General features: G+C 34.4%; 1 protein-coding gene across 2 annotated transcripts in view; it reads right to left on the bottom strand.

The window, feature by feature from the left end:
• LOC136031890 (NACHT, LRR and PYD domains-containing protein 4-like) overlaps window positions 1-22,947 on the bottom strand; it is a 133,833-nt gene that overhangs the window by 18,406 nt on the left and 92,480 nt on the right. For both annotated transcript variants that reach the window (XM_065711866.1, XM_065711875.1), the window contains exons 4-7: window positions 19,623-19,772; window positions 17,724-17,912; window positions 5,149-6,261; window positions 2,099-2,369 (exon numbers count right to left, since the gene is read on the bottom strand). In XM_065711866.1, coding sequence (XP_065567938.1) covers window positions 2,099-2,369; window positions 5,149-6,261; window positions 17,724-17,912; window positions 19,623-19,772 — 1,723 coding nt within the window. The remainder of the gene's footprint in view (window positions 1-2,098; window positions 2,370-5,148; window positions 6,262-17,723; window positions 17,913-19,622; window positions 19,773-22,947) is intronic.

A 22,947-nucleotide genomic window follows, 5' to 3' on the forward strand; every position in this document is an offset into this window, starting at 1 on the left:
TAATAATTATGTCTTCCTGGACGACTTAGTCCCCCACCATCCCCGGGGGAGGGGCTGCAAGTTACAAACTTTGATCATTTTTGTTTACATATAGTAATGGTTATTGGGAAGTGTACAGACCTTTTCAGGGGGAATTTTTCTTGTTGAAGGGGGGGGGGGTTACGTGTGAGCATCTTTCCATGGATGAATTTATCATGAGGGAAGAGAACTTTGATGAAGGCGCTGCAGGATTTTCTCGCATTACTTAAGAAAAACAATGAGAAAATAAATAAAAAAAAAATTCAGCTAGAGGTAAGGAGCAGCATTAAAACCTAAAAAGAACAGAAATTACTGCGTAAATAAGGGGATTCATCTTTTCCAGAATACTTCGCCTTTCACATTAAAGTATTTTTAGTAATTTTAACTATTTATTCTACGACCTTTGTAAATCAGGGGTCATTCTTAAAGAATTGGGACAAAATTCAAACTTTAGTGTAAAGAGCGAGGTATTGACTAGCGGGTGAACCCCCTCAAATACGTAATAAAAAAATACAAATATAGAAGTCGATAAGCAAGTTAATTTTAAGTTAAGTATATTTATTACTAAAAAAAAACATTCATAAAAAAACAAAAAGTTCTAGTTGCCTTTTTAAGTAACCAAAATTGGAGGGCAACTAGGCCTCCTCCCCCACCCCCTTTTTGTATCAAAATCTTCTGATCAAAACTATGAGAAAGCCATTTAGCCGAAAAAAAAAATTAATATGCAAGTTTCGTTTTAGTTATTTATGTGCGGTGAGCCAAAACCAAAACATGTATTAATTAAAAAACGTTCAGAGATTAAATTTAAAAAGCAAGTTTTTTTAACTGCAAGTAAGGAGCAACACCAAAACTTAAAACGAACAGAAATTATTCTGTATATGAAGGGGTTGTCCCCTCCGAAACGCCTCGCTCTTTATGCTAAATTTTTTTATTGTTTTAAAAAGTAGAGTTGTGGAAAAGAGTCAAACTTTAGCGCAAAGAGCAAGGCGTTGCGGAAGAGACAACCCCTTCATATACGAAATAATTTCCCTTCGTTTTCAGTTTTGGAGTCGCTCCTTACTTGCAGTTAAAAAAAATTGTTTTTTTTTTATTTAATCTTATAGAAGGGAGTATCCTATCTACAAAAATGCAAAATTTTGAGTTTCTTGTATAAAAATGGTCACAAAAGAATCTTTATTTGTTTCTTTTGGTTTTCTTTTTTCTCCAAATGTAATTTATATTGAGAGTCATTCGAACAGAATTTAAAAATTTTAGTACCATATTTGAATGGTCAAAATATTATTAAGTGAAAGCTATAAGATAATTATTCGATTTAGAATTACCAAAGAGTTGTCAATATTTAGCATATCAGTTTCATAAGTTTCAGTTTCATGGTCACATTTACTTTTGATAGAGATCCTTCAGATACATATGAGAGGAGGGGGTAGCCTGGTGCATTAGTTTGTGAAAATGTGGGGGAATGTATTTAAATATCGAGGGGGGATTTCGTTCCTCTTTTTCAAGGAAGACAACAAAAATAATCTCGGTCGGGGAATTGGTGCGGGTATTTTCCGCAAAGTGAAGATTTTCCGGGTAGAGGGAATCGTCTGCGAAGGATAACTTTTCCAGAGGAGAATTTTCGTGGAGGAATTTTCTGGGGAGGAGAAATATACGAAATAACAGTTTACGTCCATTGAGTTTCAAAGGTCCGTGTTGGAAATTTTGAGGTTTGAAATTTTGTATTTTCGTTTACACTTGACGGTTCCGTTTTTAAAGTTTCTGCCCAAGTTATATATTCCTGTAAATTGCTAGCAGTTTATTTTTTTTGTTAAAAAAGTTTGCGCAGAAATTATGTTCTTGTTGGTAACAATCTTTTGCAATAATTTGGACAGTGGAAACAAGCCATATGTAGCCTGTAGGTTTGTGGGCGTAAAAAGTATAATACAAGATTTTTCACTGCGTTACAACAACGCATAATGCAAGTCTTTTTTGAGTAATTCGTCCTCAATCGGAAAAATCTTCTAAATTGCTTCATTTCGCTTCCCTAGCAGTAAAAAAAAAACAAAGAAAGAATCGCAGTGAAAACCGAAAATCAACCTACATTTTAAGCTTTCTAACTTTCCGTACTTAACAACTCTGGAGAGCGATTCATAGCCGGCAGGACCACAGCTTAACTTAGAAAGGTGAAGCTTAGTTATGTGACAACAAAAGTTCAATGCTTGACACAAAATATCCAATTCTCTACTTTCCAAATCAATATGAAAAATGAGTGTTGACAATGATGATGTTGGTGAAAGTGATCGAAGTGACTGCGATAAGGCACGGACAATCGAATGAGAAGTGTTGTCACCATTTATTCTTATCGTGAAAGTCTGAAAGAGAAAGGATTAGATGAGGTTAATTTATTAAAAACAAAAATTACAACTATTACACTAAGTAGCCATCTTTGAGAAGAAAAAGATGCACTGACACTAGGCGCTTACAATTGTAACACACACATAACCTAGAAGATAGTAATACTGAGAAGAAAGCAATCAAAAGAAGCAGTAAAAAGTCAAGACATGAACAAACTTGTCAAGAAACAAAAGAAAAAATATCCATATCGTGAACATCAATTAGTAACAACTGTAATAATAAAACTCACATTTAAAGAATGGACACACCCAATAACATCTAAATAATAAGAAAATAAGTAAATAAAATAAATTAATTTTCATCTCTAAACTATGGCTCCCTCTTGAAACAACATATTTTTTTAAGAAGTACTAGTGCTCTGCCTCCCTATCTCCATCTTGGAGGGAATCGCACAGCTCGCCTCACTTATTAAATGTTACGACCTGTCCTGCTACTCCTCCTATCTCTCGTAATCAAGTGAGTTGCATTTCTAGCAAAACGGCTGTGCACCAAACTATTTAATTTAGAATAATCCATAAAGGGTGAAGGGGACAACTCATTCAGATATTTGTAAGTGAACACAGCAGATGATAATTTATCCAATACTTTTGACTTCCTAAAAGAGTCAACTTTGCTGTTTACATTTTTAGCATAGCAACTAATCAAACAAATAACCTAATCCTGTAAAATTTTTACGGGTCTAAAAACGAGGGGCGCAGTTGCCCCCCCCCCCAATAATTTGGAAAGATAAATTATTGCAAATTCCAAGCCAATTGACTATCTGAATAAGGGCACTCTTCCCCCCCCCCCAAAGAAATTTTCTCGAGTTACGCCCCTGCTTTTAAGGGTGGTTTCACTAAAGCTTTTTTGTTTTCTGTAGGACTTTTTGGATCCATGGGAAAAGCTGATGGGTTTTGGGATTTAAAAATTCTTTCTTTCTAAATATGAAACTTGTTCAACTGCAAAATTTTATTAAAAGTACAGTTGCAAGTAGTAATAATTGCTATTGCTATGGAGCATTCCCTCTTTGTGGAAAAGAAAAGCCTTCTGGAGTGGATATACGGATAATATAAACCTTGATATGAATTAAAATATTGTATTTCCATTATTCTTATATCACTATGACCAATGTCAAGCAATATTTTTTACTGATAGGCAACTATATAGGGAAAAATTAATCTCCTGATAAGTTTATTCCATCTGTTACGTCACTTTTGGACAACGAAAACTTTGGTTTTAATTTTTTTTTTCACAAATTGATTTATTGCGTCATAGGCCGAACACGTTTTGAAAAACTGATCAAATTGAACAAATTCCAAAAAGACGAGAAAAGCATACAAAATATAAATAATAAAAAAAAAAAAACTTGGGTAACACTGTATTAGAGGGTGTAGGTATTTTTAATAACTTTATTTTTACCTAGGGCTTTAAAAAGTTATGAAATTAAAGATTAAAATTTTATTTGGTCTTTATAATGAAATAAAGAATTTTCATGCGACCGTCATAAATCTCGCTTCTAAATTAAGAGTAATTGTACTTCAATACCACAAACATTTCTCTCCTATTTTCTTTTCTTCTGCTTTTACATTCATTTCAAAGTAACATGGAAAAACTAGTAATCAGCTACTATTTGAAATTTTTACCTAATGGCCAATTAGAGCCTGTATAGTTTTTATAACCCATCATTCAACTATACTGTTATTTAGATTCCCTAGTTTTATTCAGGAGGTTCATGAAACAACAGAGACTGCCTTGCTTATAATTTTATCAATTTTTCTCCTTTCCTCACAAAATAGTTTCGCCATTGAGGAAACACATTGAAGGCAATAATTGAAACAATTGAAATAAATACCTTCTGTATATTTGAAATTTTTTTTCTTTAATCCAAAAAAAAGATGTTAGGCTACATCCTTTTGTAATACCAAATTTTTTGTAATAGCAATTACAAGAGAAAATTATATATAATTCCCTTAAAGATATGTCATGGGTTAAAGTCAATTAGACGTTTCCAGAATTATATTCAAACTCAAGGTTATACCTATTATATATCATGATGGCAGAGACTAGATTACGAGAGTTATTTAGAATATACGATTGTCTATAAGTTTTATTTATGGCTTAATTTTCGCAGTAGCCTTTAATACTTGAAGAAAAGAAGAAATAAACCTGTAAAAAGATAATCCTAACCAAGGATTGGAATCTCTCAAATTATTTCATAGAAGATAAAATGGTAATAAAGATACACAGGGACAGGGTAGGATATTCTAAACCCCATGATTGGCTCAGAGAACCCTGGTATAACATTTGTGACCTAAAAATAACTTTTTTGTATCTCATCCCCCTTTTAAAGAAAAATGGAAAGTAAATCAAAATTGGCATTAATCATTTAACAATATCCTTTACTCAATCTGAGAAAAAAAAAATTAAAACGATCTATTACACAAAGTAGAAGATATCAACGTTTTACCCAAAGTTTTGTAGACTAGTGAGTGATTGTGGTGAAATGGGTCAAATCCATAGGTTTAGAGGGAAAGCTGCGAGAAACTTGTTTTATATATTTATTAGGTATGAAGAGGAGGAGCTTGCATAGCTTTGGTGGAGCTCACCTCTGGTGGGTTAATGCTGGACCCACCTTCTGTCAAAGAGTTCAATGTCCACATTAGTAATTAAAATATCAACTGCATAAATAAATGAGATTACGTTCAACAAAAAAAAAATTTAAGAACTTTTGACACATTAAAATATTGTATACTTCACCTGTAAATTCGGCTTATTAATAATCTTCTCCATCTTTTCGGACAATACTTCCATATCAGAGGGGTCTAACACTAAACCGTAAGATGACTGATAGGAAAACTCTGTCACACTTTGATTCATATACAAATGATCAAAAAATAACTTCATGGCTTCACTGTCAACATCCTTAGTCAGACGTTGAAGTCTTAAAGACTTTACAATGCACGCAGGATCTGAGAGGATGTGCGACCAGCCATCAAGTTCTGTAGTTGTAGTTTGTACAGTTACAAAATCTTGATCAAACAAGCTGGATATAGCTCGAATATTCAATCGAGTAGCACCGGCTTCCCGCAAAAGATCAAAAAGAGTCATCTCTGGCAAGTCAAATGAATGAAGCAGATCAATCACAACATGTGCTTTGTCTCCAAGGAGACCCATTAGAAATTTTAAAAGAAGCTCAATGGATTCTCTTTTTGCATCAAGGAGGGAGAGCAGATTCTGCTCTAGACGTTCTAAATCATCGATGATGTACCGTAAGTAGTATGCAGCAAAGTATTCTATAAATGAATTATGTATTAGTAGCAAACATCCGTTTTTCTGTATTCTCTGTCTTGTCAAGCTAGTGTGAGTGTTAATTAATATTCCCATGTCAAAAATTGCTGGATCTTTAACTTTTTTTGTGATTTCATCTTTACTGAATTCAACTGATTCATTTTTCAGCTTGGCTACACAGAGCTCTCCAAATTCCTTCAATATTTTATCGTATTTGTCAGGTAACTTACTGTTTTTAAATGATTTTCTTGATTTTTTGGAAAGTGAACGGCCAATCAGCCACTTCACCAAATTCGTGTGAATCTCAGTTACTTTTGAAGGGAGCTTTCCATCGTCATCTTGAAACAGTACACAGATCGACAAGCATGCTAATGGACATGACGCTAGAGGTCGATATGGGCCATTTTTATTCAATATAAGCTGAAGAAGTTCATTTGCAGACTCTCTATCACCCTTAAAGAAGCTGTGAACAAACTGTGTTAGTTGTGTATCACTGAAACCTCGAATCGATACTCTTCTGGAAACGAGGCTGATAACTTCATCGTCACTAGGTAATGGTCGACTTGTCAACATAACTGTTGCCTGAAAAAAAAGTGAGAAGTGATCAGGTGGTTGATTAATTCATGCTTAATAGTCATTTTGATTTTTTGATATTCCTTATTTATTAGAGATCTCTTTATAATTTCGTTAGCATTGAATGTTAAAACAATGTTAATAATAAATTGAATTGATGAAAATTTATAAATATTAGTTGATGCCTGGGATTAATATGACAATAAAAAATGGGACATAAAAAGGATTTGAAGATTTTAGAAGAAATTCAACAAATCTGTAACCCTCGATATTTTACAATTTTGGCTTCAACTTCAAGCTTTGTTTCCCTATGACAAGGGTCACTATTTGCTTATTTTGCAATTGGAAATGGTGTCAGAAGGACTTAGAGGAGAATAATTGCATAGGTGCTGATAGTATGGCAAATGAACTTTTGAATTATAGTAGTTGCAAAATCACAGATAAAATACTGAAAATTGTCAATAACATTTAAAAAGAGGGAAACCTTGCTACTTTAGAAAAACCTCAAGCAAATTTCATATAAGAAAATCAATGAGAATAACCGTAGTAGATACAAAATTACATAAGTAACTAGCTAATCTACAATTAAAAGAAACTTACTAAAAAGTAAGTAACTAAAAAAGAATTACAAAAGTATACTAAGATATAGTAAGAAAAAAATTGTTGTTTATGGGAAAATATTTGCCATCTGGATTTTAATCCATCTCTTTTGGCCTAGAATGAAGAAAGAAAGTTAAAATCTCTTCTTTTGGTAGAGAGAATAAGCCTTTGGGTTTATATTTGAAACTTCCGCTAAAAAAAAATTCTTTCATTAGAATTATAACTTTTTGAAAGACGATTTTTTTTTCTATTAGATATTGATTCCAAATATGTGAAGTTTATTGTGTTTTATATTACCTCTAAAAAAAAGCTGCATTACAAATATTTTTCAGAAATTGTCTTTTCCTAACAGATGGTCAAAAAGTAGCGTACAAGGTTCGTTTGGTTTATATGGAGTCTATGAACAAGTGAACGACTGTAATTTCTTATTAAAAAAATAAAATGCCTTTTAATCTAAAGCCATTTCATAGCTAGTTTAGAATTTTTTAGATGTGAATGTGCAGAATTCCGTTTTGTTATTGTTATTAGTGTGTGTATACGCAAAATCAAAGTTTTGAGTAGAGGGGAGTTATTTCTCAACAGTGCAAAACATGGGGCGAAAAAAATCAGAGCCTAATCTATCATGCACCGTATTCGAGTGTCCAACAATCTGTTCAAATACATTTTTTGCCATAAAATCTTCGAAAATAAATTCAATATTTTACATAAAATAATATTAAAAACAATCAAAACTCTAAACTCTGAAAATAAGTAAGCTAAGATTTAATTTTGTTTCTGGTTGTGGACAAATTATCAATTAGAAACAGTTTATATTAGAAAATATATTTGGAAAGAAAGGTTTCCTCAAAAATATTCATTAAGGATGTTACTTTTCAGTAGTAAACCCAAACCCTAAAAAATTACATAAATTTAGAACCAACGTTAAAAAAGATGTTTTCCACTGTTTAAAAACACTTGAGACTTTTCCAATGTCTAAACACGCTAAACTTTTTGTCTCTTTAGCCTCACGTAAACTCTGATATCGCGGCTGCTACGTGCATACCTTGTACAATCGATTTTTACCGAGAATGTTTTTTCATATGAATCTGATTCAATTTTTTATGCTGTGTCGTCTGCTGACACCGAAAATTCCATCTCTAATAGTTACATGAGAAAAAAAGAAAAACACACCTCGTTATATCTCTGATAATTTTATATCAGAGATACAAATTACTTTTTATAATATCTCTGATCTAGTATAAAAATAAGAAATTCCGAGGCATATGGAATTACTTGGTATTTTCCTTAAAAATTTGCACAATCAAATCAGTTTTTATTGTCTCCTGAAAAATTTGATTTCTCCATTATACGAGATATGTACGCAGCAGCCGTGATATTTCAAAATCAATTTTTTCTTCCATTTTGAAACAAAAGAGATGGAACCTGGGCAAGTAATAAAAAAAAAAGTAAAAATAACACCCTCTTTATACGCCCTAGTAGTCACAGGACGTATTTACTTCTTTGGTAGTCGTTCCTTCTAGCGTGGGTAACCGCATCCAGCCTGTGAGAATAAAAATTTACCTAAAATAAGTTTTTGGGTGGTACAACATCACCATTAACATGCATTGAAAGTATCAACCTAATACTCTAATTTGTTTCTGAGATATAGATGTTAGTACCTTTTAATAAGCTGCATCCTCATAGCGTATTTCAATTCAGTTCCCAATCTCCTTCTTCAGCACTTCCTGAAAGTTTCCCTGTAATACCCTTAGCTTAAGTAGCACTAGTAGTAGCCATCGTAGCAATAGTTTTATTACTAACAGTCTTAGCAGTAGTATCAGTAGTTGTAGTAGCAGTGGTAGTGTTAGCAATTGTAGCAGCATGCACATTTTTATTCTTCCTGGTTCAATTTCACCCTTAACATGTCCTGAAAGTTTCAACTTAATACCCTAGACTGTTCCTGGGATACCCCTGATACGTCGTTTTGACAAAATACTTGTAGAGGATATATTTTTATTTAGTTATAAAGATCCCCTTAACATTCCCTGAAAGTTTCAAATTCCTACACTTGGCCCCAGTAGTAGTTGTTGTAGTAATAATATTAATAATAGCAGCAATAGCAGCAGCAGCAGTAAGCACAGAGTGTCTTTTGGCTAGTTCGGTGTCCCTCTCTACACATCCTAAAATCGCTCATATACCCTTGCGGCAACCTGAATGCACTAGTTTTGCTTTACTTATATAACATCCTAAAGGTTCCTTGAAAGCTTCACTTTAGTACTCTTGGCCTCAGTAGAAGTAGTAGCAATCGTAACAGTAGTAATAGTGGCACCATACATATAGTGCCTATTGATTAGTTCAAAATCTCCTTGACATTCCTTTGATCAATTTACCATCCTCCTTTTCATTCCCTTAAAATTCTAATTTAATACCCTGGGTCATTCCTGAGTTTCTTCCTTTTGACAACCAGTAGGCACATAACGTTTTTTTGATTTATTAAACACTCCCCTCAACATTCTTTGAAAGCTTCACTTGAAGGCACTTGGTCTTTTTGACCACCAAATGTCAAACATGCCCTCTTCTCAATAACAAATCCTATGTATAAGCAATTGGTAAATTGCATAACTTACAACACTTACTCTGAGGGCTCATCCGCAACATCCTCAGAGATATTGTTACCGGACATTTCAACTATGCTGAACAAAGTGATTATCTTCAAATTTTGATTGGATTTATTTGGAGAATTAATTGGGTTGAAAGGGGCTGCTTGACTTTCAATAACTTTTAACTCTTAAACGGGCACTAGAACTTTTAATTAACAATCCAAAGAGCTCCTTAAAAAAATTGATAACGATGTGCTGCCTATGATATTCCTTATATGGCCTATTAAAAATGAAGTTATCTTTCATCTAATTGAAAGTTCCCCTAAGTGTTCCCTAAAAAATCACTTTAATAATAGTATCCTAATTAGTTATTAAAATTGTAGCAGTAATATTAGTACACATAGCACCTTTTGGATAGGTCAATATCAGCCCAAAACATACCCTGAAAGTTCCAAATTTATAGCGTAAGCCTTTCCCGAAATATTACTTTAACACACTTTTTACAACCTATATGCTCATGGTCCGTTTTGATTTAGTTCTATGTCCGCTTCAACGTTCCTTGAAAGCTTCACCTCAATAGCTGTCAGTTTCAATTTCACACAATAAGCCATTCCTAAGATACCACTACCACGCCCTTTGAAAACCTGCTTACAGACGGAACATCGTGATTAAGTCCCATGTAACTTCTCCTGTGAATGTTTCCTGAAAATTTCGCCTTCATTCCATTAGAAAAAGTTGCAATAGTGATCAGAGCAGTATTAGTAAGAGTCTTAGTAGTACTAGTTTTAGGAATGTTATTAATATTAACAGTAATAGCACTAGTACTGGTGGCAGCAGTAGTGTACTACTTTTTGTCAGTTGAAAATCCCCCTCGTCAGGTCTTGGAAGTTTCACATTAAAACAATTGGCCATTGCTACGATGTTGGTGATATGCCCTTAAGGTAACCTGTATGTCCACAGTACATTCTAATTTAGTTCAACTTCCCACTCAACACTTCCTGAAATTTTCATTCCAATATTCTAAATCTTAGTAGTAGTTGCAATAGAAGTAGTGATTGGAATAGCAGCCGTAGTAGCAGTAGTACTAGCAGTAATATTAGTAGCAGTAATAGGAACAGGCCCATATGGCTTTTTGGTCAATTCATCTTCCCACTTAATATCCTAATCTATTCTTTGTTACGCTCTTTTAAGAATCTGGATGCATTTAGTTCGTTTTGATTTAGTTCAAATTTCCCTCAATATTCCCTCAAATTCTCCCCTTTTTACCTTTAGCCTTAGTGGTACTGGTATCATAACAAAAGGGGGTAGCGGTGGTAAAAGCAGTGGTACCAGCAGTAGTGTTGTATGAATAGTAACAGTAACAGTTGCACCAGCGGTATTAATAGCTGTAGTAGCCTGCACAAGATGCCTTTCCGTCAATCAAACATCACCCTACTGATGCCCTGGAAGTTTCAACTTGATACGGTCTGCCATTCCGAAGATATTATTGAAATGCCCTTTTGACAATCTGTATGCACATGGTATTTTTTTATTTAGTTCCACAAATTTTCACTTCAATATGTTCAGCCTTGGTGGTACTCACTACAGAAGCAGTAGTTGTAGTAGTAGTAGTAGTAGTAGTATTAGTGGTAGTAGCAGCAGTAGTTGTTGTAGTAATAGTAGTAGTAGTAGTAGCTTACAAATATTGCCTTTTTGGTCAATTGATCATGCCCTTCATTATTTCTTGAAAGTTCCAAATTAATACACTAAGTATTTCCTTAGTTACGCCCTTTTGACAACCTTTATTCATATAATATTTTTCTATTTAGTTCGACACTCCCCTCAACATTCTCTGAAAGGTTCATCTGAATGTCCTTCTTCGTTTTGGACACTAAAGGTCAAACACACCCACCTCTCTCCTAATAGCAGCTACTAGATGGAAACAGCGGGCGAATTGCATATCTTACACCTCTTGCCCCGAGGGTTGTGGGGGGGGGGGGGAACATACACAAAGAAATAGTTGCTGGACCTTTCAACTCCGCTGAACAAAATAGCTATCTCAAAATTCTGATTTGGTGCTTTTGGGGGGAGTTGATTCCCTCCAATCACTTTCAATTCTTAAAAAGGGCACTAGAGCTTTCATTTTCCAGTCAAATGAGCTCTATCCAAGTTTCTACAACTCCGTCAAAAAAAATCGTGCCAAAGTAAAGTGACAATTCTATGTCTGCTATTTTGTGGTGCTAAGTCCTAATTTTGGGATAGAAGATAGCCAAAATGCTATTGAATGAAAATTGTACAACTGTTAACCGATTTAAACCATCGTAGAACTTATTAAATAGTTTCCCCTTTTTAGAGGCCCTACTGCCACGTGGTGGTACATTTTTCTTAAAGTATATGTTAAATTAACATCAATCCGATGGCTATTACATACTGTTTATAAATTAATGCTCACAGCTACGCATTGCTACATAATTACACGCAAATAATCGGGGATGAGTCGTAGTGAGGGAGAAGGAGATACCTGAAACCTTAAAGAGTGAACATTTAATTAAAGAGGATATTCACCCAATAACATCAATTCATGATAGTAGGCAATGATAGCAGAGGAAATAAACCTCCGCTACTATTGAGCTTATATTATATGTCCAGAAAAAAGGGTTATATTATGATGGTTAAACTTGCACCTACATAATTGGGATAGCAAAGTTTAAAATTATTACCAGAATGAATATTTTTTTGGTATTTCAGACCAATCGAAGAAACATTTTAGTGGCTGCACTTCTAATGGATGATTGCTACTTTAGAAGCATTTTAATGTATAAGTTAAAGCTTAGGGTGAAGAGTGGACAATATTAAAACGGAGGAGCATTGAATAAAAAAAAAATTCGAATGGAGAAATTTTAAAACTTATATGAAAAGACATTGCAACTGTTGTAAGGAGCGACCCGGCTCAATAGTAACCGAAAGTCTAAAAAACGGAATTTTGATACCAATAGTTACATCAAAAGAATCGTATTTTATTGCTGATTTTAAAATATATAAGTTTTATTTAAATTTAGTCTTACTCGCAAAAGTTACGTCTCATTTTAGAAAATAGGCAACAACCCCTAAAAGTAATACAATCTTAACGAAAATCACATCATCAGATTCAGCTTATCAGAGAACCCTATTGTAGAAGTTTCAAGCTCCTATCTACAAAAATTTGGAATTTCGCATTTTTTGCCAGAACACAGATCACGGATGCGTGTTTATTTGTTTTTTTTGTTTGTTTTTTTAGTTTTTTACCCAGGGGTAATCGTATCGACTCAGTGGTCCTATAGTGTCGCGAGAGGGCTCATTCTAACGGAAATTGAAACTTCTAGTTCCTTTTTGCAGTAGACAAAAAATTGGAGGGCACCTAGGCCCCCCCACGCTCTTTTTTTCAAAACTTTCCGATTAAAATTACGAGAAAGCCATTTAGCCAAAAGAAATTAATATGCAAATTTCGTTTTAATTATCTATTTGCGGAGAGCCAAAGTCAAAACATGCATTAACTCAAAAACGTTCAGAAATTAAATTAAAAAACAAGTTATTTTTTTAACTGAAAGTAAGGAGCGACATTAAAACTTAAAACGAACAGAAATTACTCCGTATGTGAAAGAGGCTTTTCCTCCTCAGCACCCCACTCTTTACGCTAAAGTTTTCAACTGTTTGAAAAAGTAGAGTTAAGAGAAAGAGTCAAACTTTAGCATAAAGAGTGGGTCGTTACGGAGGAGAAGCCCCTCTCGTATACAGAGTAATTTCTGTTCGTTTTAAGTTTTAATGTCGCTCCTTACTTTCAGCTGAAAAAAATTGTTTTTTATTTAGTATTAGTTATGATCTAAATAAAGCTAAGCTTGAGAATAATTCAGCTGCAATTAAGGGAAAACGGGAGGATCGTAATTGGTTTTGGTGAGGCTTAGCAATGAAGAAAAACAAAAGCTGAGAGTTCATATGGCACTAGTGACGAGGTCAAGAAGAGCCAAGAGTCAAGAGCTCATATAGTATGATCTCTAGCAAAATTTTAAGAATCAATAGATTACTTTAAAAGGAAAATCGGAGGCTAGGATTTGCCGGCCGGGATTGAAATTAGAACTCTGAGTCACGAGGTCCTTTTAAATATCAAAATTCATTAAGATCCTATCACCCAATCGTAAGTTAAAAATACATAACTTTTTCTAATTTTTCCTCTCTCTTCAGCCCCCCAGATGGTGGAATCGGGGAAAACAACTTTATCAAGTCAATTTGTGCAGGTCCCTGACACACCTACCGATTTTCATCGTCCTAGCAGTTCCAGAAGTATTAAACTCGCCAAAGCACTGAACCTCACCATCTAACTCACCCAAAGAGAGCGGATCCAGTCTGGTTACGTCAGTTACGTATCTACGACATTTATAAGCGTTTTCAAGATTTCCAGTTTTCCGCTCCAACTCCCCTCAATGTCAACAGATCTAATCGGGACTTGAAAAAAGAGCTCTGAGACATGATTTCCTTCTAATTGTCAAATTTCATTAAGATCCGGTCACCGATTCTTAAGTTAAAAATGCCTCAATTTTTCTAATTTTTCTAAATTAACAACCCCCACCTCCCCCGAAGAGAACGAATCCGTACCAATCATGTAAATCTCGTATCTTTAGCTTGTGCTTATTCTTCCCGTTAGGTTTCATCCTCATCTCTCCACTCTAAGCGTTTTCCAAGATTTCTGGTTTCCAAGATTTCTGTTTCCCCCTCCAACCCTCTATGTCCTTGGATCCAATTCGAATTGAAAACGGAGTATCTGAGACACAAGATTCTTCTATATATCAAGTTTCATTAAGATCCAATCACCCATTCGTAAGATACCTCGATTTCCACGTTTTCCAAGAATTCCGGTTTCCCCCTCCAAATCCCTTCAATGTAACAGGATCTAGTTGGGACTTACAATGATAGTTCTAAAGCACAAGATCCTTCAAAGTATCAAATTTCATTAAGATCTGAACACTCGTTCGTAAGTTACAATTGTCTCATTTTCCTAATTTTTCCGAATTACCCCCCCCCCCCCCTCCAACTCCACCAAAGAGAGCGGGTCCAGTCCGGTTATCTCAGTCACCTATTTTGGACTTGTGCTTATTCTTTTCACCAAGTTTCATCCTGATTTCCCCGTTTTAAGCGTTTTCCAAGATTTCCGATCCCCCCTCCTCTAATGACTCTGGATCTGGTCAGGATATAAAATAAGATATCTGAGCTTCGAGGGCCTTCTAAATATGAAGTTTCATGAAGATCCGATCACTCCTTCGTAAGTTAAAAATACGTCATATTTTCTTATTTTTCAGAATTACCCCCCCCCCCCCCCAATAGAGCGGATCCGTTCCAATTATGTAAATCATGTATGTAAGACTTCTGCTTATTTTTCCCACCAAGTTTCATCCCTATCACTCCAATCTAAGCGTTTTCCAAGATTTTAGGTTCCCCCTCAATTCCGCCAATGTCACTGGATCCAATCGGGATTTAAAATAAGAGCTCTGAGACACGATATCCTTCCAAACATCAAATTTCATTAAGATCTGATCACTCTTTCGTAAGTTAAATACCTCACTTTTTCTAATTTTTCAAAATTAACCCTCCCCCCAATTCCCCCAAAGAGATCGGATCCGTTCCGGTTATGTCAATCACATATCTAGGACTTGTGCTTACTTTTCCCACCAAGTTTCATCCCGATCCCTCCACTCTAAGCGTTTTCCGAGATTTTAGGTTCCCTCCTCCAACTCCCTCCAAAGTCACCAAATCTGGTTGGGATTTAAAATAAGAGCTCTGAGACGCGATATCTTTCCAAATATCAAATTTCATTAAGATCCATCACCCGTTCGTAAGTTAAAAATACCTCATTTTTCTAATTTTTTTCGAATTAACCGGCACCCCACTCTTTTTCCCCCAGATGGTCAAATTGGGAAAACAACTATTTCTAATTTAATCTGGTCCGCTTCCTGATACGCCTGCCACATTTCACCGTCCTAGCTTGCCTGGAATCGCCTAAAGTAGCAAAACCGGGACAGACAGACAGACAGACAGACAGACCGACAGAATTTGCTATAGCTATATGTCACTTGGATTCTTTCCCCATAAAAAGGGGAAAGAATCAGCATAAGATTTAGAACTGAGATTGGGATACTAGAAACGAAGGCGGAGCAATCTTCAACGCTTAGGTAATATTTCACGGAGGAAGAATGATACATTGCCAGAAATTGCATAGGTTCTTAAATTTCGTATTATGGAATATTAAAAGGGTGAACTTCATAAAGTAATTAAAGAGTGAAGCACAAATCAAAGTAAGGTCGGTCAGAAACGTACACGGATGAATTGGCAAGTTTTCAGTAGTAATTATTCACAGTATTCATATTCAGTTATATGTATTCAGTAAACTTTGTTTGAACTAATTATAAGAAAATTTCCATTATATGTATTTATATCGGCAAGTCTTATACATGCCCAAATCGTCTTCTTTGAGGGCAAAGAAAAGTGGACTTCCCATTCCTATCCGGGAAAGATAACCGGATACGAATAGATTACTAGTTAAATATCAGTTTCAAACAGGGCGTGATACCTAACTTGACATAAGGAGTGTCTTGCCTCAATAGTAGCCGAAATCTAAAAAAGAGGAAATCTAAAAAAGAGGAAATCTAAAAAGGCAATCAAAAGACCTGACTTTTTATGGCAAAAAAAAATAAGTTATCACTGCCCTGTATTATTTTAATGTCCTTGTTCCTAAGGAAGGGAAGTCACAGAGATGTATTTACTGGTATTTTTCTTTCTTTGGGTGATCAAAGGAACCTTTGGCTCTAGAATGTTGGGAAAGGGATCATTAGAATAGAAACTTTTAAGTTATATCATCTGCAATACGTAACAAAAAAGATTACGTCATATGAAACAGACCTTTCTGCTCTTTTCGGGTGCATAACAATTGGCTCAAGTCCGAAGAGTGCCAAATAGAATCACGAAAAATAGAATTTTTAGAAAAAAAGATTAGAAAAAAAGACTGCCAAAAAATAGAATTTTTTCAAACGTTAATCTCCAAATGTTCGAACATAAGTTTCCAAATGTTGAATCACAAAATAACAATTTGTTGAATCACAAAACAACTTTCAAAGGATGGCTACACCTTCTTAAGCTGTATGGCACCATATACATTTAGCTTATTTTTGCTAATTTTTTCACCCCCCATTCCCTTTTTGAAAATATAGTACTCGCTACTAAAAAAAATAACTGCATAATCGTATCGTGTTCATTTTCACTAAAATATATAAAAACCAAAACTATAATAAAAAAGAGAAAAAAAAATGTAGGAAGAAAATCAAACATTTTTTCCTAAAGATGGTAAACAGTAAGTTGCATACAATGAAATTATTTTGGTGTTCATTTAACTGAGTCAATTCATTTGAGGCATCATCAGATAAAAGATCCCATTCCTATGCTTACCTGAACAAAAGGGGGAAGGGTAATAGATATATTGGAATGAAATAGATTGGTAAGAAACTACCCTTGAAAACTAGAATAATGGCTACCATGAAAGTCGTATTTGATGTTTCAGAACCTAATTTTTTTCTTCATTTGTTTTGTTTTTTGAAATGCAAATATTCATCACTGAGCCCTTTTTAAGTGTATTTTTATGCAAAGCGAAACCTTAATATAAATATTGAGAATAGAGCGGGTGTAAACCCCTTGCATTCAGGGCAATATTAGGTCTGGTATTGAAAACAAACAGAAATAAAAATCAAATAACAGCTTATTTAAAATAACAGTTAAGAGTGATACTAAAATTAAAGACGCTCAGAACTTATTCTGTCTAAGAGATGGGGGGAGGGTACACAACATTCTTTACACTGAAGTTTCACTTTCTGCCGAAAATAATTCAATAACTAATGTTGAAACACAAGGGCAATTAGAAGCGGGTAAAAATTTTTTCTCTGGGCGCCTTAGAATAGGAGAATTTAGTGATGTGCATTTGCCTTAGACAGTAAATTTACCGTGCAAATGTTTTGACAGACAATCAGCAAAAAAATCACTAGGAGATACCCACTAACCATATTCGTTTCATCCAAAAATGTTTTCAGAGAAGAACTAGCAAATTTTGGTGTTAATTGTGGGAATTCAGAAAGAAGGCAGACTCCTTATATAGAGAAAAAATTCGTGCGTCTTACGTTTTAATGTTGCTCTTTACTTTCATTTGAAGTGACTTATAGTTTGTGTTTAATAGTAATAAGAGTAAGAACAAAACTAGAAGCCCTATTCAAGGAGTGAATTTCACAAAATCAAAATTACCTTTCCTAAGCACTTTCCTTTCAACAAGTCGATCACGGCTTTCCTACGTTGGCGATTTAGTTCATCTAATCCGTCCAATAAAAGAATAACTTTCGAGTCTTGTTCTTCTAACATTAATCGAAGCGATGATTCGTACTTTGTCAATTTTAGAGGGAGCAGCTCTTCAACAATGAAGCTTGGAATATCAGTCTGAAAAACGTACAGGCGATTCTAAACTAAGCATTGTAATTCTGATGGAACTACTCTTAATTTTCAAGCGGTGTAACAAATAATCCCGTCAATTACTGCCAAACACCCAAAAATTTAAATATTTTGACTATACTATCAGAAGTTAGGATTATCTTGATAAAAATGCATGATTTCTTCCCTGACTTTCTGTTGTGCAAATCACTATTAACTAAATTACATTTATTTCCTTTTACGTTTGAGAAATGAAGGTTGAATAGTTTTGGAACAATAAGAATAAGAAAAAATGGAAATATGGCGTCAAAATAAAACATCATTTGTATAGAAGGTAATCACATGAGTGAAGCGTGAGCTGCTCACGAGGACGAAAGACTAGATTTGCTAACCAGGCAAAAGGAATTTTGTCTGATATAATCCTTGTTTGGTACTTTGGCTTACAGTTTTCAGCATCTTGGATCTTTGATTTGCACGTGTTTACAATCGTAACGGCACATTTCGTTTTTTTGTAATGGCTTTTGCATTTCAATAGCCTAATTTTCATTTTTATTTTATTCTTCATTCCATATTCTTCGAAATACAGAATTTTCATGTTTCCCGCTTGAATAATTTGACTTCGAATCGCTCGCGTAAAAGCGGTAATTTCTATTCGTTTTTGAGTTTTAGTTTTGCTTTTTACGTCCATCAGAAAAACTCTATTTTGTTTATTAATTGGATGGTCAAAGGCTGAACTGATATGCATAGTGCATCCAAGATACATAGGAAAATCCACAACGTAAACAACAAAACACAAAAGGACCATCAAGTCAAAGGACCACCAGGAGCCCTTTTTGGAAAAAAATTAATGAATTCTTCGCGTCTTTAGTATTTTGGAGAACATCAAATATTTCAGTTTTAGTGAGGCAGAATCATGGCTTTCATATACATATTTCAAATGAAATAATCAAATTTTCGCCATCACCTGACTACCAATGCTATTTAAGCGTTCACATTTAAACTTATATTGAAACAAATATAAGCAAAACAGTTTAAAAAAAATACAAGCGATAGTTCAAAGCAAAAAGCAAGCAAATATATCGGATGTGGTTTGAATAAAATGACAACACCATATTGCCTGTTTCACCGGTCTTCATATAAAACATTTTTGGGGGAGTCTAAAGACCTCAAGAAATTCAAGAACTCCCCCTCTCCTACACGGTTTTATGCAAACATTGCAAATGTAATTATAATCAGTCGTAATATTTATTCTATTACAACGATAAAGAATCATTTAAAGATTTCAATTCTTGCTAAACATTTTTACGTCCAAGTCTATCTCAAGTTAAATCAAAAACTTGCCTCACTTTATTTTTATTAAAACTTAGAAAATCAGTTTGTAAGAAAGATAGTAAGAGCGCACTATTTCCGTATTAATTTCTGAAACTACTTTCAAAATCATGAAATAGAAAGTGCAGTTTCAAAATTGAGATCGGAAAAACCATTGGCTAGAAAAAGAGAAAAAAAAGATCTTGAAAGAAAACTTCCCTCTCAGAGATTAGTTTGATTTTGTTTGTGAGTTTTTTCACCACAGAATCTGAAGTACTGTTCTCCAATTGCACGGTGTTCTACGTAACCACGAATCAAGCATGCTTTTGTAATTTGAATCGTTAAAAATACTTTAAAATTCCTCATTTTAAATTAAATGAAGCAACCAAGTTACGCAAATAGTCAACTTACCTTCAATTCTGCCAACTGGATTAGGAATAAAAACTCGTAGTCCTTTAAATATTGTTTTCCCTCACTCCAGTCAAGAGCCACTTTCAATGCCAGAGTTGATTTTCCATACCCTGGTGGCCCTTCCAAAAGTAATTTTACACCACAAAGATCCTACAGAAAACCTGTGGTTAATATTCTTATGGTAGGACGCGACAGCCTGGTGAAAACCCGAGTATGCTCGGGTAAATACCTTGAAAATATTTATGTTTGACAAAGACTCGGTAAATAGCGAAAAATAACCTATGCATAAATTATAGATAACTGCGTTTCTGGTGCAAAGTCAATAGAAAGGTTTTCAATCAGGTTTATTTTCTTTTTGGTAAAGGATCCCAGCGAAAAATAACGTGAAAAATAGCATCTACAGGCTATAGTTAGACCAAACGTAAGTGAACTTCAGTCGCCCCAAACATCCAGCAACAAATCTTGGTGCATTTATTATCAAATTTTCTCGGAAAAGGGTGTCTTTTTATTTTCTTCCTGAATATTTATGTGAGCGATGTTTTTAGATAAGAAGTAGTTGCCATTACTGAATCGATATCAAACAGAAACATGTTTTAATAGACAGTTTTTTTTCATTTACCTTTTTAAAATTGCACTTACTATGGGTTGTAGTTGGTTCTTTATCTGAGCGCTCCTCCGGGAAAAATATGCTAGATAAAATTTTCTGTATTTAGTAGTTGAGCATAGCCTACCCTGCATCTGATGAACAGAGACCATCTCTGTTCATCTACTTTCCTGTTCATCTACTTTTCTGAACACAGCGGTCTGAATATACATACAAATGTGAGTATCCTGTTCCTGTTTCTGTAAGGGATTGAAGAAAAACCAGGTTTTTTTTTTAACTGCAAGTAAGGAGCGATATTAAAACTTAAAATGAACAGAAATTATTCCGTGTATGAAAGCGGCTGTTCCCTTCTCAACGCCCCGCTCTTTACGCAAACGTTTGACTCTTTCTTACAAGTCTACTTTTTAACACAATAAAAAACTTTAGCGCATAGAGCGATGCGTTGAGGAGGGGACAATAATTTTTAGGAATAATTTCTGTTCGTTTTAAGTTTTTAAGTCGCTCCTTATTAGAAGTTAAAAAAACCTTTCTATTTAATTTCGTTTTTTTCTATTTAATTTCTGAATTTCTCCCCCACATAATTATTAGGTTTTTGACTATGCCAAACAAAATGGAGATCTCGAAATTTTGATCCAGTGACTTTGGGAAAAAAGAGCATGGGAGGGGAGCTAGGTGTCCTCCAATTTTTTTGCCACTTAAAAACAGCACTAAGCGGCATTCTAGGACCACTGGGTCGATGCAATCACCCCTTGGAAAAAAACAAGAAAACAAAAAACAAATTAACATGCATTTGAGATCTCTTCTGGTAAAAAATACAACATTCTACATTTTTGTAGATGGGACCTTGAAACTTCTACGGTAGGGTTCTCTGATAAGCTGAATCTGATGCTGTGGTTTTGTTAAGATTCTATAGCTTTTAGGGGGTGTCCTCCCCTATTTTCTAAAGCAATGCAAATTTTCTCAGGCTCTTAACTTTTAATGGATAAGACTAAACTAGATGAAACTTATATATTTAAAATCAGCATAAAAATAAAATTCTTTTGATGAAATCTCCAATTTTTGGTCACTTAGAACAGGCACTATTAATTTTCTGTTAAAATGAGCCTTCTCGCGACATTATTGGACCACTGGGCTGATGCAATCACCCCAGGGAAAAAAAGAAAACAAAAAAAGACAAAAATTAACACGGCGCTGTGATCTGTCTTCTGGCAAAAAATACAAAATTCCACATTTTTGTAGATGGGAGCTTGAAACCTCTCTGATAGGGTTCTCTGATATGCTGAATCTGATGGTGTGATTTTTGTTAACATTCCACAGCTTTTAGGGGTTGTTTTCACCTATTTTCTAAAATAATACAAATTTACTCAGGCTCTTAACTTTTAATGGCTAACACTTAACTTGATGAAACTTATATATTTAAAATCAGCATAGAAATACAATTCTTTTAATGTAACTATTGGTATCAAAATTCCATTTTTTAGAGTTTTGGCTACTATGGAGCCGGGTCGCTCCTCACTATAGTTCGTTACCATAAACTATTTGATAACTATTGGGGTATTCGAAGAGCACTAGATAGATACAATATATTTTGTTCTCAATTTGGACCGCAACAAACATGCCCTGACAGGTAAAATGCATTCACTTCTGCAACTTGTTATCGTGAATAAATATAACACAAAACGAACATTGAAATTAAAAACGAAATTGAAATTAGTTGTAACATCTAACATAATGATAACAGGTGATGCTATAGATTATAGATGAATACAACCCAGAACTTCAACGAATAATCAAGTCAAACTTAAAACGAACAGAAATTATAGTAGGCAGGAGTAGGGCTAATACCCCCAAAGCTTTTTAAGGCCAGAACATTATTTACACTATTTTCCAATGCGATAAAAAAAAATCACTAGAGCCACCAGTTTCTGAAACAGTACCATTGAGTCTCAGATTCGAGCAACGTGAGAAGCAAGGGTATTTTCCTGAAATAGTGTTCCTTACTTTTCCTTACGATTTTTTGCACATTTTTTTAACGGTGGATCTCTTTTGAAATAGATTAGCAGCGTAAATTTTTATAGTTGCGCTGTTTTTGGGTCTATATCTTGACATCAGATGGAATATACAAAAGAAAGTGCTTAATTTAATCACCTGAATTGGTTCAGGGATGCTACTTAGGTGGGCAAGCAATTACTTTCGGACAAACAGGTATTAAATACGAAATAGATATCCGGGAAATTTTCATTATTATACAAGATGATCGAGGTTGAATAAAAATTTCAGAAATTAACAAAAATTAACAGTAATAGGAGAACTGATCCTAAAAGTTTGTTATGCACTGACTTTTTTGATATGTTAAGAAAAACACTGTTTTGGAAAGCGATTGTTTATCTTTGGCTACAATATAACTACCTACCAGTTTTTGGATTAAACCACTACATTGAGACATTCCCCTAAAATAAAGCAGGATACCATCTCTAATCTGTCCTGCCAATCAACTTACAAGTAATTTACAGTTCGGGGCATACAGCTTCTTACCACCTATTATCATGGAGGAGGGTTCAGAGTAGTGATTCCTGAATTGGTTTAAAATAAGCCATAGCCAAAACCCTTTTCTTCCTTAATTAATTAATCTCACACAAAAGTTATGAAATATTCCAAGAAGGCGTTCTTATATGATAGCATTGTAGTAGCATTGAATGCCAAGAAAGAGAAATATTTGAA

This window comes from Artemia franciscana, chromosome 1 (assembly GCF_032884065.1).
Source record: "Artemia franciscana chromosome 1, ASM3288406v1, whole genome shotgun sequence".
NCBI classification, from domain to species: domain Eukaryota; kingdom Metazoa; phylum Arthropoda; class Branchiopoda; order Anostraca; family Artemiidae; genus Artemia; species Artemia franciscana.